Here is a 14163-nt window from a genome sequence, read left to right as displayed (position 1 = left end):
AGAAACTTGCAAACTGTAAAAAAACGATCTACATGCCGAAGGTAGAAACAAATGAATTTGTTTTTATTACTCATTTACCTTGCGGTTTAAGTTTGTCGTTGGAATATTTGACATTGCAAGTTGTTCAATATCATGTGGCTCGATTTGCAACTGTTCTGCAGATCTCTTTCTATTTTAATGCGGTAAAATTGTTTGATTTGACACTTCAATTATACTCTTTGTGTCTGCTGGTTTAGAGGTGTAATATAAACCAACTGGCATGCAGGAAAATGTACCGTCCGTTTCATCTACACATGCGTTGACATCCGAGCAATCATGTCTGTCTGGATCGGAACACACTTTGTCCTTATGCACTGAAATAAACGGAATAATGTCAGGAAAGCTGTTGCAATGGTAAAATAAGATAAGTACTTCTCTGGACAAGTTCATAGAACTAAATGCTCACCTTAATTGTGAAATCATCAGTGATAGTGAAATTGTACAAATTTGTGCCGTTTTCCACATTCTCCTTGATAGTTTCCGTCAGGTTTTCTGCAGTGACGTTCTGCTCGTCGCGAAAGGTGCTGGTGTAAGAGACTTCGATGCTGCCGCTTTTGAAACTAAGAACGGTTGATCCAATATATGTATGGAAAGCGGAAGTTCATGATCATGTCAATCTGTCGAAAAGAAAAATTTATTTCAAATTTTAAACTGGTACGAGAACGTAACATTCTTATCACAATACACGAAGGAAGCTTTTTGTTAAAAGGGATGGGTCGTCCTGTCTGTGGCTGAGCGTATTGGACCAACAGTACAGATTCAATTTTTTTACATTGTGGTTTTACCGGAACTGGTCCAAATATCCAAATAAAGGGACGCAACCAACTGTTATTGGGCAAAGTCTTGTGGTATTATGAAGACTACAAATGGCGAGTTATGAACAGGCATCAAACGTTGAATTTGCTTCACATGTGCCGACATTCATCGCGTTTTGGTAATGACGCAATATTTACCAAAGACAAAGTCATCCATCTCTGTTTGCCTGTGTATCTGTCTGCATGTCTGTCTTTGGTGAGATATCTCAAGAACGGCTCATCGGATTAGAATAAAATCTGGTAATAGATTAAGTTTGCAAATTGCAAGAACTGATAACATTTGGAGCTATTATTAAATTATATATTTAGTTAACTTTTCTAACGAGGGGTATATCTAGATGAATTGATCAAAAGTGATGAAACTTGATATGTACGTTGGAGATACTGTTAAGCATTTGTGACAATTGCACCTGCATTTAAGATAGGCTAATAACTCCTATGCATAACTTATACACTTTCAGGTTTAGGATTATATCTTAATTGACTTAATCACATTGGACAATTTATGTTACGTTCGTTAAAGATACTGATATAAAATTACACTGAAAGTCCCTCGGCATTTTATACCAGCTACTAACTTATTTGCTATAGAACTCACATTTCAAATTATGGACATAAGACTGCAAGGATTCTTACTACAAATGTTTATGAAAATGATTGTGTATATTGATAAGGCAATCAAATTATATTAAGGAAAGATATTTTGTATTTTCAAGTCTGCTAATTCACAATTTGGAAAGCAAATGACTTTCTTGGTTGCCATATGAAGCTTGAAGAACTTGGCAAAATCCAATTACGCATGTTACGTCATGCAGTGCAACAATGGCAACAGTCAAAGACATTTAGTATTTTTATTTCTGCCAATTACATATTTGTATAATTGCGGACCTTTGGAATTAGCCTGTTACGAACATGTACATGATGTTGATAACCGGAGTTGTAATGAAGTTATAAAGTTTTGGCAAAAGTTCAAATTTACAGACACACGCAATATATATATACTCAGGCACTTGAGCACTTTCAGATCATCTGGTTATTTAATGTATCTCTTCGGCGATTCCGTATGCATTATGAGATTCTGTACTATTTGTAATGTAGCTTTGAAACGGTGGACTGATAATTATATATAATCCCCCCGTATTCCGAACGGAGTGTGGCTGCGTCGCGGACGAGTGATTCCCCGTGTAGCGGCCGTATCCCTTTGAGCCTTAGGCGAGGGGGGGATACGGCCGCTACACGGGGAATCACGAGTCCGCGACACAGACACACGAGTGAGGAATACGTGGGGATTATATATTTATCACATGCATAGACCCAGTTTTCCGTGAATAAACCTTTCAGGAATGATAATTACTGCGAAATAAGGAGAGGAGTATTTTACAAGAATTCGTAAGCTTGTGTTATGAGGTCGTCGCTGGGTCACAGATGACTTGACTGCGCTCAGCTGTACATGTCGAGGTTAACTTCGAGCACGCCGAAGCTGCTCCTCATTCAAACTTTCCCCCACATAGAAACTGGGCAGTTTGGATTATTCATACCTATCTTAATCCTACTGTTCGTAATGTTTATGTCGTAAACACATCTATCGCACACTTTTAACACCTTTCCCGGGTTCTTGAACCCGGTTGGTCAAAATTGGCTGTTCTGGCCTTTTTGATCACCCCTCTTAAAATGCTTGGATAGTTGACTTGGAAAACAATTAAAATTAAAAGTTTCATTAGCAATTAAGCCAAACACCGGAAAACACAGAAAACATAGCTCATAACGCGTTCTCAGTAGGTGAAAAGTTGAGGCCCTCGATGACTGTTACTGGTGGACAAAGGGTGCAGTGAAGAAAATAGTTGCAGTTGAAGAAGGACCGTGTCAGTGTCTTGTCGGGTTCAACGGTTGGTCAGCAAAATGGGACAGAATTGTCGATGAAAATGAAATAAGGCCGCCAACAAAAGTAAGTAGCACTGACACTTTCAAAACGGTATTTATGGTGGAATTTTGGAGCACAGGCTAATTTTCCAAATGTACATACATTTAAGAAACTGCTCGCGGTCACCCATATAATGTGGATGGACGTTGTAGAGATGCAGTAGCATATGCGCGTGGTGAGATACTGTGCATGAATGAATGTGTTTGTAAAATCTAATGTGAAAAATGTGAAAGAGGCTCCCCACCTAACTATCCAAAATGTTTTTTTGTCGAGTTTGTGTTTGATTCGTTTCAAAAATACAAATACAAATACCACGATAGTAAGCTTACGATGTTGTGTGGGCCGCTGTGTGCATGTTTCATTCACAGCGTTACCGACGAACATATCACTGCACACGGGCACGAGCTTTAATAGGCGGCTTCAAATTGTCCCTTTCCAATGAACGTTAGTGTTGTATTTGTAGTGACATGTGTGGAACCAACTAATTTGTCATGCTTTGTAAAGAGTAAGTGACATGTGTGGAACCAACAAATTTGTCCGCATGCTTTGTAAAGAGTAATTTTAATTCATTGCTCTTGTGTGGGGGGTTGTCAACCTGATGTAATCGCAAATCCTCAGATTTCCATCTGATATAAGTATGTACGTAAACAAGAAAAGTAAACTCATGAATTTTAATAGACGTGGTGGCTATGACCAATTTCAGCCAGATTGGTCACAGCCACCACGTCTAAGTCTGTGTGGGGAAAAGTTGTCATGCATGATAATTAACATCTCTAGTAGGGCTTTTTCTTGCAAATCAAGCGGAAATAGGAAAGACTATGGATTTTTAATACAAGGTATTTATTTGGTAATTACTATAACATCAATTTGGATGAAAATTCATTCATAAAATTATTGGACGTGCAAGCGCTAGGTGCGGGACGTCGCGACTCTCAGCCGCGGTATACGGCTACCGGGAACGGGTTATTTTTGTCAATATTCGAACATCATTCAAAGAATTATACTTTGCAAAGTTTGTATGAAATTTTTAAAATTACCAATTATTATGTGTTACGAAATTATCAATTGTATGTTTAATATTTTACGAATAAAATGAGCTTGTTTAAATATAATGAAGAGCTGTGTTCGGCACTGACTCAATCGGTAAGACTACGAGCAACGACTCTTTCTGAGCTCAGACGCGAGACCACGGAAGTTAAACAACACGGTACAATACAACGTGGTGGACAACATGCATAGACAAAGCAATAGCTTGCACCTTTAAGTGCACTGATAACCTCCTGAACTCGTCGCTCTTGAAAAGTAAAATAGTGTTTCTTCTGATGAGTCCGGAGTATCGTCATTGCTGTCAGAAATGATGAACGCCCTTCTCTTCCTCGGCTCGACCCGGGGCTCGATTCGTTGACTACCACGGCAGCATTGATCGTGATGTTGAACTCAATGTTGCTTCAGTAAACATTCTTACTGCTGCATGGATGATTGGTACGTGTCTTGGGTTATCGGCTATGGTTTGTATGTTGTTTGATGGACATCGACAGGGGCTCTTTTGACGAGGTAGGCGACACAAAATGCCGGTAACATAGCGTATTAAATGTTGACAGTCAGTGGTGTAGAAATCAAACGTTTCAATCGCAAATCAACGACGAAGAAACACAAACTCATAAACATTCTAGTATCGACATTATTTTGTATTCTACACTTATATTTTAATACTACTATATTTCCTTGTGCTTCATTACCCTCCCACTTTTGCATTCTGGAATTTGAAAATAATTTCTGAATACACATGTAGCTGATTTTTTGTTTACGTTTTAAAAGTAGTCCGGGTCCCATATCCACCACATGTGGAATATGGATTCATCGTGGTCATATACCTATAGTGTGAAGTCATACTATAGGGATAACTGGGTCTATGTAGGCCTATGTGATATCATTTTTATTATACTAGATTCAAACGATACATGTTTGATACTTCAACTCACCATTTCGATAAAGCTTTTGGCTAGAGATATGTACTTTTGTGAACTTGAATCGTTTAAATCAGATGTGTAAACAGCTGGTGTGCCATGAGTTGCAATGATCTTCAGACTACCTTTGAACAGCTGAACATCTGTTGGCAGAGCATGAATATTACACACAATAGATTATTTTGTTTCTATATATTTTCCAACGCAACTTACATTTAGCGTATGTTACTGAGTGAGTGAGTGAGCGAGTGAGTGAGTACGTTGGTCGGTCTGTTGGTCGGTTAGTCGGTTGGTTGGTTGGTAAGGTAGGTAGGTAGGTAGGCAGGCAGCTGCAGGTTTTTAGCATATATTGAACAAACATGCACTAAGACAAATTATTTGTCGAGGAATTAACACTTGGTCTTAGCCTTCAGGTAAATCCGTTTATTCTCCTTGATGTTTTTTCATTAGACAATACTTACGCATACATTCGCCATCAACCAATCGCCGACCAGCCCTGCAAAGACACTTATATCCCTCTCCTCCTTCTTACAATACTCGGTGTCTCTATCACATGGATCTACAGCACAGGGATTTGTTCCTGAGATGCAGAAATGAACCGTAAGATGTCGTCATGAAAATTGACAACCGAACAGAACTACCTTTCAACGACAGAACATGCTATATTCGTGCAAAATCAGGTGTGGTGCAAATGTGCCTTATATGTTATTTATAACACGCCACATGCTCATTCCCTGTCGCGATTCGCCAGAATACGTCACGTGACGAGAAAATAGATACGTCTAGTCCCCACCGGATCGACAAAAGTGACGTCAGAGGGCATTTTTTGAAAAGCTATTTCCCTAGGGAAATAGTCCTGACCAAATTTGGAAAAGTGCTTGGTCACGTGACCGTAGTGTCGTCTGCATCTTTGCAACAATGGCGGGTGACTAGAACGTGATGTGCGTCCAGGATAGGTGACGACACATTCTCTAAAACATATTTTCCAACATTTTCCAACATTCCAACAGCGTGGGAACTTGAACAGCTCATCGACGGAAAAGATTAAAGTGCAACTAAGGATATGTCGCTAGGTATGTTTAGAATATTTTTTGAAAGACAGTGGTACCACGTACAACTGAAACCGCTGTGGAAACATCGCCCAGTGAACTTGTCACAGTGGGTTGTTGCGGTGCAAAATATCAAAACACATTAAAAACTATATAACAATACAACATGAGCATGTGGTGTGTTATAAAACACCTATAGCCTGGTCTTTATTCGGGCTATAGCGCTCGTCTATTACCCCTCGTGGCCGTGTGTTACCAGAAACACATCGCTATACCCCTCGGCCTACGGCCTCGGGGAATAGCGATGTGTTTCTGGTAACACACGGCCCCTCGGGGGTAATAGACGGGCGCTATAGCCCTCATGACCAGGCAATAGGTGTTTAATATAACCGTGTTAAAAATATGAGTATTACTACAACAACTGCATGATTTTGTTAGATTAAGACCAATCGTTTATTCACGCCTGTCGCTGATGGGCCTAATCTTATCATCGAGATGCCACAGCGAACCACTTGCTCCCAAGGAACAAAGAAAATCTCTTATTTCAAACGATAATTTCGTGACATTTGTCTTTAGAACTGTTTACATTTCTTTGGTTAATGTTCCGCCCGCCTCCTGGTGCCTTATCAGCCGAAATGAGAATCCTTCGAAATATGAAAAGTTGCTTTCTCTTCTTGATTAGCAACAACATCCGGTCATGTATTTTAAGTTTAGCTAGCTCATTCAATTTTTTCCTAATCACCACAGTAAAATTAGATTATCAGAGGAAAACAATAAAAATATATTGCAGCACTGGTATTCACCAATGCCCTTACTTTATATCATTAAATGAATTAGCAAAACATTAATGAGCGAAGCGCAAAATACATGAGCTGTTATTTTACATAGTTTGTTCCTCACTTGTTCTTAAAGTTGTAGATAGCTTTGCGGTAGTGACTTCTGTTTTCCTGGCCGTACTAGGCGGCATTGTAGTTTCTTCCTCTGTTGTTCTTATTGTTGTCGGTGACTTTGTTGTCGTAACTTCTGTTGTAGTAGATGGCTGTGTCGTTCGTTCGTCTGCTGTAATGATAGTTGAAAGGGCGGCTGTTGTTAGCTTCTCTGTTGTAATTGTAGTTGACGATGGCTCTGTAGATTGTTCTTTCGATGTACTTACTCTTGTAGTTGATTGCACTGTTGACTTTTCTATTGTATCTGAATTTGAAGCCAAATTGATTAAGAAGGAGGGTATGTGTTATCCTGTTTTGTGCGCATCCAATGTCATTTATATCTTTTCTTTTTAGCGTATAAAAGAGCGTACTCTACAGTAAAAATTTTCATACGCATAAATCGAACATTTTCATACGCATAAATCGACCATATCTACTGAAAGATATATTAAACCATTTTCGGTCTGTTGAAAGAATGATACCGCCCCACAGACACATCGTAAATTTGAATATTTTAAGTAAATTCTGTCGATGGTGGAAATAAAAGGCTTCAACATTGTAACATTTCTGTATTTTTGTATCCTTTTCACTCTTGGCATGGAAGTAGAAATTCAGATGACAATGATACTCACACTGACAAGTACCGTTCTTTCGCAGCAAAGCCTCTTATTTCATCACATTCGCAGTCATATCCACCCGGAGTGTTCACACACACTTCACTTGAAGTATTGCAATCATTAGGCGAATCACATTCATTAATATCTACGAAAAAAAAATATCAAGGTAAATTTTCTGTCATAGATTTATATCATTAGTTTGAATTTTGAAATGTTATCTCCGCGAATAATTCATGAAAAAAGCCAATTTGAGTAAAGCAATTAATTTACGAAGACTTTAAGCATTTATTTAAATATTAAGACCATAACAATCTTTTTCGAAAATTCAACAATACCGTGTTTGGAGTTTTAATGTATTATCGTCAGTAAAATTAAAACAAATACCAAATTCACTTTAGCCAATTTAGAAGAATTCGTTATTATCATCCGTAAACATTTAACAGACAATTTGTGTGACAGTTGTACAACAGCGCAAACGCCAAAAAGGCCAGCTATATATAAATTTGAATATCATAATAATATTGCTTTGTAATTATTGGACGTCGACGGAAATGTTACTAATATGCACAGGTGGTAGAGAGCAGGAATGACCAACAGGTCTGAAAGATTTAGACTTAAAACGTGTGTTAACTTTACTTACATAATGTCTTACTGACTTTAAATCAGTTTTCTTTAAAATCATACTAATAGGGGGTCACCCACCTGTACAAGACGAGGTATCGTTTTCGTAACCTTGGTCACATACGCAGCTGTACGACCCAAGAGGTGTTTTCACAGTGCGAGTTCATCGGACAGAATGGCGTTTCCTCCAAGTCCGTGCATTCATTTATGTCAGTACAACTTGTTATACCGTCTCCTGTGTATCCTGTTTTACAAGTACACTCATAACTTCCCGGGAGGTTGATACATTCACCACCATCAGCATCGGACAGGCAGTTGTTATTATCATTTCTTGCACATTCGTTGTCATCTGGTGATGAAAAGAGGGCGTTTTTAATGAAATACGTGTGCAACAAGGAAACTATATCGAACTTATATACAGTTGTCATCACTGTCGCAGCCTGTCAAAACGAGATTTTAGAAACATATATGGTTCTAAGTTTAAATCAACTATTCAGATGTCTACCGACAAACTGAAATGTCAACGACTTTATGTGTCTTCAGAAGAGCATCTCAAGTAGGGAATTTATCTAATTTCTCAATTTTTTATTGGTAATGTTATTTATGAAGTCTCCCTTTTACTACAGAATTTCATTTTCTCTTTCGAAAGTTTAGAACTAGCGAGTTATGTTTGATTTCCTATACACTTTTATCTTTTCTGGAGATTCGGAGTGATTAGGAAGTTCAACAACAATATCGACGTTCACCTATGCAATCCGATATTGGAACGGATATCTAGTTGATATAGAATGATTTCCTCTTTTCTTTAATATTATATAGGGCTCAGCCCTTGGTGTCGCGCCAGAGGTTAATATTGGCAATGATGTTATTTGTACTGATTCATGATAAAATATAATTAATTGTTATATACGTTTGTATGACAACTTTGCCCACTTTCCCTCTAATTAAAGCAGTTCATGTACGTACACGACGTCAAAGCCTGCAGCAGTGCAGGTATAGAATTTCTGTATTCTATAAAAATGTGGGACAAAATTTGGCTATTTCTACCATGATAGCAGCCTATTGTCTTAAACAAGGGACGTATTATGCCATCATTATCATTGCAATGGTAACCCCACTGCCCACCTTCCACTTGCAAGCTCAAAACTATAGCGTTCCGTCTAAAAACTGGCAATTTTTGAATCTAGTTGTTGACACAGGGGGCGCCTTTCTGAAATTCAGTCCCAACATTCTTTACGTATGCCCCCCTTCATATGCGCGACAGTTTTCTTCCTTCTTTTCTATTTTATGCATGATATTAACGATCTTTTGTGCCAGGACAAATGGATAACAACGCTTACTGTCTAATAAAAGAGATATATTTTATAAATGGCATATTATAAAATAATTTGCACGTTTCATATTTGTTTATTTACGAGTACTCAAAAAAACATGGCGGCGCCCATGAAAGTAGGGTACACTTCCGGTTACTTGCATAGTATATTATGAATATGCGCATGCGTAGTAAGTAAGCCGCTGGCGCGACTATTAAAATTATAATACTTCAACACTACAGAGATGTGACCAGATTTCATAAATTATAGATTAACAAAGCCGATATAATAAACAGAAGCCTTGCAACATACCTTCGCATATCGTTCCGTTCATATGATAACCATCAAAACATTGACAGTAAAATGACCCGACTGTGTTTCTGCAGTCTGCTTCATCAGTACAGTCGTCAGTCAGTCTCTCACACTCGTTAACATCACTGCAGGATTTGCCATCTCCATCGAAGCCAGCCTTGCACAAACACCCATACGAGCCAATCTTGTTGAGACAAGTGGCATTTACATGGCAGTTGTCATCGACTTCCGTACATTCATCGACATCTGCGGGGTTAGAAAAAAACCGTTAAAGTCCTGTGACGTAGTCATCTTCCAGGTAATAAGCAGCATCAATAGAAGTTAGCCTCACACTGTACCATAAGTAAAGCTAATCCCATTTAACCAACGTTAAAATATTGGAGCTACCCTACACATTTCCGGATCAAAGAGGCAAATTACTTTACACGAATCAAATTCAATAATAATTATAGTATGTAACGTGAATGAACGGGCAAAACATAACTATCGATTTAAATGATATATGGAACATAGAAATACAATTTTGTCTGACTGTTTCAAAACAGCACAAAAGTGGCAGAAATAGATAAGAGTTACTAGATATTCAGTGCACCTCAAAGTGCATTTTTTCATAAATATAGTATTGATGAAAATATCAACGGCAAACTTTCTTCATTTCTACTTAAATTTTCACAAACTTCATTTTGACAAGTAATGCACTGCAAACCTTGGCATTCCATTCCGTCACCCATGAAGCCTTCATTACAGGAACAATCGTATGAACCGATATTGTTGTTACATGTGGAATCGTCATGACAGACATCTAAATTCTCTTCACATTCATCAATGTCAACACAAGAATCTTTTCCATCTCCACGAAATCCCGGCTTGCATGTGCATCTGTAACTCCCTGGGATATTCCCACAATCAGCATTTACCGCACAATCATCATCTTGGACATGACATTCGTCGATATCTAGTATACAACATAGCAATGCAATAATAATGGTTTTGAGACACATTAACATACAGACAGCATTAAAGTAATATAACCTAAAATGTTTCTGGCAATAAAATAATAATATACCAATTGTCTCGTTGAACATTAAGAAATGCCTGGAATTGTCAGGTATTGAATCGAACATATTAGACGACTCTCTCTCTCTCTCTCTCTCTCTCTCTCTCTCTCTCTCTCTCCCTCTCTCTCTCTCTCTCTCTCTCTCTCTCTCTCTCTCTCTTCAAAAAAAAAACCCCAAACAAACAAACAAAGGAAACATTTCCTACCATCACATGTGATGCCTGTACCGTTGTAACCACCTTTGCAAGTGCAACTGAAGGTCCCATTGTCATTTTCACAGATTGCGTCACTGGCGCAATTATCGACTCGTAGTGAGCATTCGTCGATATCTGCAACGTTTCATAACATAGTTAAGTTAATACATTGTTAATGAGCAAGAGGGCATTTGTCACGCGTATCAAAGAATATCTTGCATGTAGTCATAATATTTAGGGGTTATTACACGAAGTTTGGGCGATACCGCGTCGTATTCGAGTGATGTGTCCGTATTTTGACGAGTTGCGCAGCAACGAGTCAAAATGCGGACACATCACGAGAATACGACGCGGTATCGCCCTAACTTCGTGTAATAACCCCTTTATCATACATGCATGCTTTGGTTATGACTGTTTTCCTACGGACGCTCCGAAATTAGCGACGAAATCAACTGAAATCGACCTTGCTTCCTCCTGGCTGTACTTATAAAAAGTTGGTTGCTAAGGAGTGATGACAACCGTATCACTTCTTGATATTATTCCGCTATTGGGCCATTCCACTTCAAAAGAGGGTATATGACGCACTTTTAAAGCGAACAATTTAAATGTTACGATGTCGACACAGGTTTTCACAATTTTAAGAAGATTTACTTTTAGTTTAAAATGACGGTGGATGTAAAACATCGGCTGGAGTGAGTAAATTGGTGTGTTTTCGTGTTTTGATACATAGCCTCATCCCTGCGTGAAAGTTATGAGGCCACCAAAATCGGGTCAAAATACTCGCGCCACGCCAGCGTTTGATTTCAAACTCGATCGAGTATGAACAGCTGAGAGCATAGAGTTAGTGTCGAATTTACCATCTTAGTAAGCGGATTAGGGAAAACATGTAGTGAGTACACTGTAAGCTGTAGACTAGTGTCGTAACTGGTGCGTGATTTTGTTGCTGTAGGCCTAGGAATAAACATTTCAAAGGTATTTCCGTCGTCTGCTCGTATATTTTCATTCCTGGCTTGCCTAAATAGAACTAAACTTCCTTTAACAACCTAAACGAAAGTTTGGCTTTCCCTAGATCTTACATTGTATCTGAAACCCGCACCGCACCGGTGCCAACCAGACACAGTTGACCTACAAATCGGAAATGTGCACTTTCAACCTTGTCTGTCGCGAGTATTTTCAGTGCGGTTGGATTTTTGTGGCTCATTTACGGCTGTAAACGATGTAATTCACCGCCCATATACCTAAGCTCATCAACAGGAAACTTGTCGTAAAGCAGTTCTATCATGATGCACTAACCGGTATCTTACTATAATCTTCAGCAGCGTAGACGACATGAAAATACTGCACCGTATGGGACCGGCCGTGAACCGAACGATGACAAGGTGTCGGCAAATGATACAAATTTTCAATGCGTGCGTTTGTATGTTTTTGGTACAACTGTACTTATGCCTAAGTGCAATGTCCATGAAGTGACTGCAAACAACAAAATTTTGACCATAATCTTTAGACGGTTTGGATTGTCATTTGTCTCATTCGCTCAGCTGTTTTATATAGGGGCCTATACCAACGAAGGTCATGCATACCAGCGAAGGTCACGCGTACGCGTCGCTGTAAGTAGTTCAATTAAGCTTACCGTGAAAATATAATTCGTATTTTCACTAGTTAAAATATGGGTTTATATCAGTATCCTCAGAACAATAGAAGAATGGCAATACAGGCATAGCATGTATGATAATTATTTATCATTCACAATAAGCAACCATGTTAGGTAAATGCAAGCACTTCATCGTCTATGCTTCAATGTTAGTCTTGTCTTACGCTCTGTCGCAAGTTTCACGGACGATACTCATTACGGCATTACACCTACACACGTAAGATCAGATAACATGCACATGTCCCAGTTACAAGTTTTCATCCATTTCTCATTCATTTTTGTATGGTTTTTGCACCACTTTTGTCACAGTAGGTATTATCAACTCTGTTGTCCTTCGATTTCACAATCGACTAATCAGCGAAGATAGACATAAGTATGTCTGCATGTTGATCCTCCCAACTATCAAGCATATAAATTACAATTAAAATGGCGTTAATTTTGGGAATGGCAGCATTGCTTCTAGATTATCAGGCTCAGTTTTTTAAGATTCTATTTGCTACCGAACAATAACATGCTAAGAAAAACGTCTTTCTGTACTTTCAGGCTCATCTCACATAACATTTCAATTATTCAGTACCGGAGAAAAAAGACGTTTAACTGCCCAATAGAAAAACTACTCTCACCTTTACAGATTCGTCCGTCGCCCGTAAAACCGGATTTACATTGACAGGTAAACGATCCATTTGTATTGGTGCAGATTCCATAGTTTTGGTCGCAGTCATGCAGTGCAGTGAGACATTCGTTGATATCTGAAAGAATATGCAAGGCGGTCATCAATTTTTCCCAACAAAAGGTATAACGGCTTGTTAATTCATATAGTTAATGCGCCAAAGCCTTGAAAACAGATTTCGAATATATTTTGCAAAATCGACACCTTTTTGCCATAACACCCTATTTTCCACAAGTTCTTTCCAGTATTACGCAAACATCACCTTTAACATGGTTGGGTCTCGAAAAAACTTAGTGACCGCTTGCACATAAAGTCTTACACACATCTGGCTTGCAGTGGTTATTTCTTTCGCTTTCACAATCTAGATATTGCATTAACGAAAGAATAGAATTATATGTCTTTAAGGAGGATCGATTCTCCACCTTCACAAATGTCACCAGTGTCATTGTAACCCGTGATACAGCTACAACTGAATGACCCGGGAAGGTTTGTACATATGGCGTTCTGGTGGCAGGTATCATTTAAACATTCATTCTTGTCTGAAAGAGTACAAGTGGTATAAATAAAAATATCAACGTAGGAAAAGTATTATTTATCAACATTTATATGCATTTTATGAAAATTGTCGTTCTCTGAACATATTTGATTTGATTGATTTAATTTGATTACTCACCTACACATAGAAATCCATTGCCTTCATACCCGTCATTACAATTACAGAAGAAGGATCCTTCTGTATTGTTACAGCTAGCATTCTCATCACAAGACACTGTGTTGCATTCATTTATATCTGTCAAGAAAATATGGGGATACTTTGATGTTGAAAAAAGTTGAAATCGGCTAGAGACAATTTGTTGGAAATGACGAATACTATAACATCTATCAGAGCCAGCAGTAATTCGATACGAAATGTGGTTGGTCATACACAAGGCATTGCTGAAGCAAAATGAATTTAAACTCGAGTCTCGATCAATAACAGTCTCACAATCATTATGCTAACCATTAGTTGGG

General features: G+C 38.5%; 1 protein-coding gene across 1 annotated transcript in view; it reads right to left on the bottom strand.

Annotated features, from left to right (window-relative positions):
- Positions 1 to 14163, bottom strand: part of LOC139117934 (mucin-like protein) — a 47996-nt gene that overhangs the window by 120 nt on the left and 33713 nt on the right. Inside the window, exons 38-50 of the mRNA XM_070681173.1 lie at positions 13826 to 13942; positions 13575 to 13691; positions 13106 to 13231; positions 10844 to 10966; positions 10287 to 10535; positions 9581 to 9826; positions 8037 to 8304; positions 7350 to 7479; positions 6692 to 6982; positions 5204 to 5322; positions 4758 to 4885; positions 446 to 656; positions 256 to 353 (exon numbers count right to left, since the gene is read on the bottom strand). Coding sequence (XP_070537274.1) covers positions 8072 to 8304; positions 9581 to 9826; positions 10287 to 10535; positions 10844 to 10966; positions 13106 to 13231; positions 13575 to 13691; positions 13826 to 13942 — 1211 coding nt within the window. The 3' untranslated portion in view covers positions 256 to 353; positions 446 to 656; positions 4758 to 4885; ... (2 more) ...; positions 7350 to 7479; positions 8037 to 8071. The remainder of the gene's footprint in view (positions 1 to 255; positions 354 to 445; positions 657 to 4757; positions 4886 to 5203; positions 5323 to 6691; positions 6983 to 7349; positions 7480 to 8036; positions 8305 to 9580; positions 9827 to 10286; positions 10536 to 10843; positions 10967 to 13105; positions 13232 to 13574; positions 13692 to 13825; positions 13943 to 14163) is intronic.

This window comes from Ptychodera flava, chromosome 18 (genome assembly GCF_041260155.1).
Source record: "Ptychodera flava strain L36383 chromosome 18, AS_Pfla_20210202, whole genome shotgun sequence".
Classification (NCBI taxonomy): domain Eukaryota; kingdom Metazoa; phylum Hemichordata; class Enteropneusta; family Ptychoderidae; genus Ptychodera; species Ptychodera flava.
This window is presented reverse-complemented; position numbering and strand designations above follow the sequence as displayed.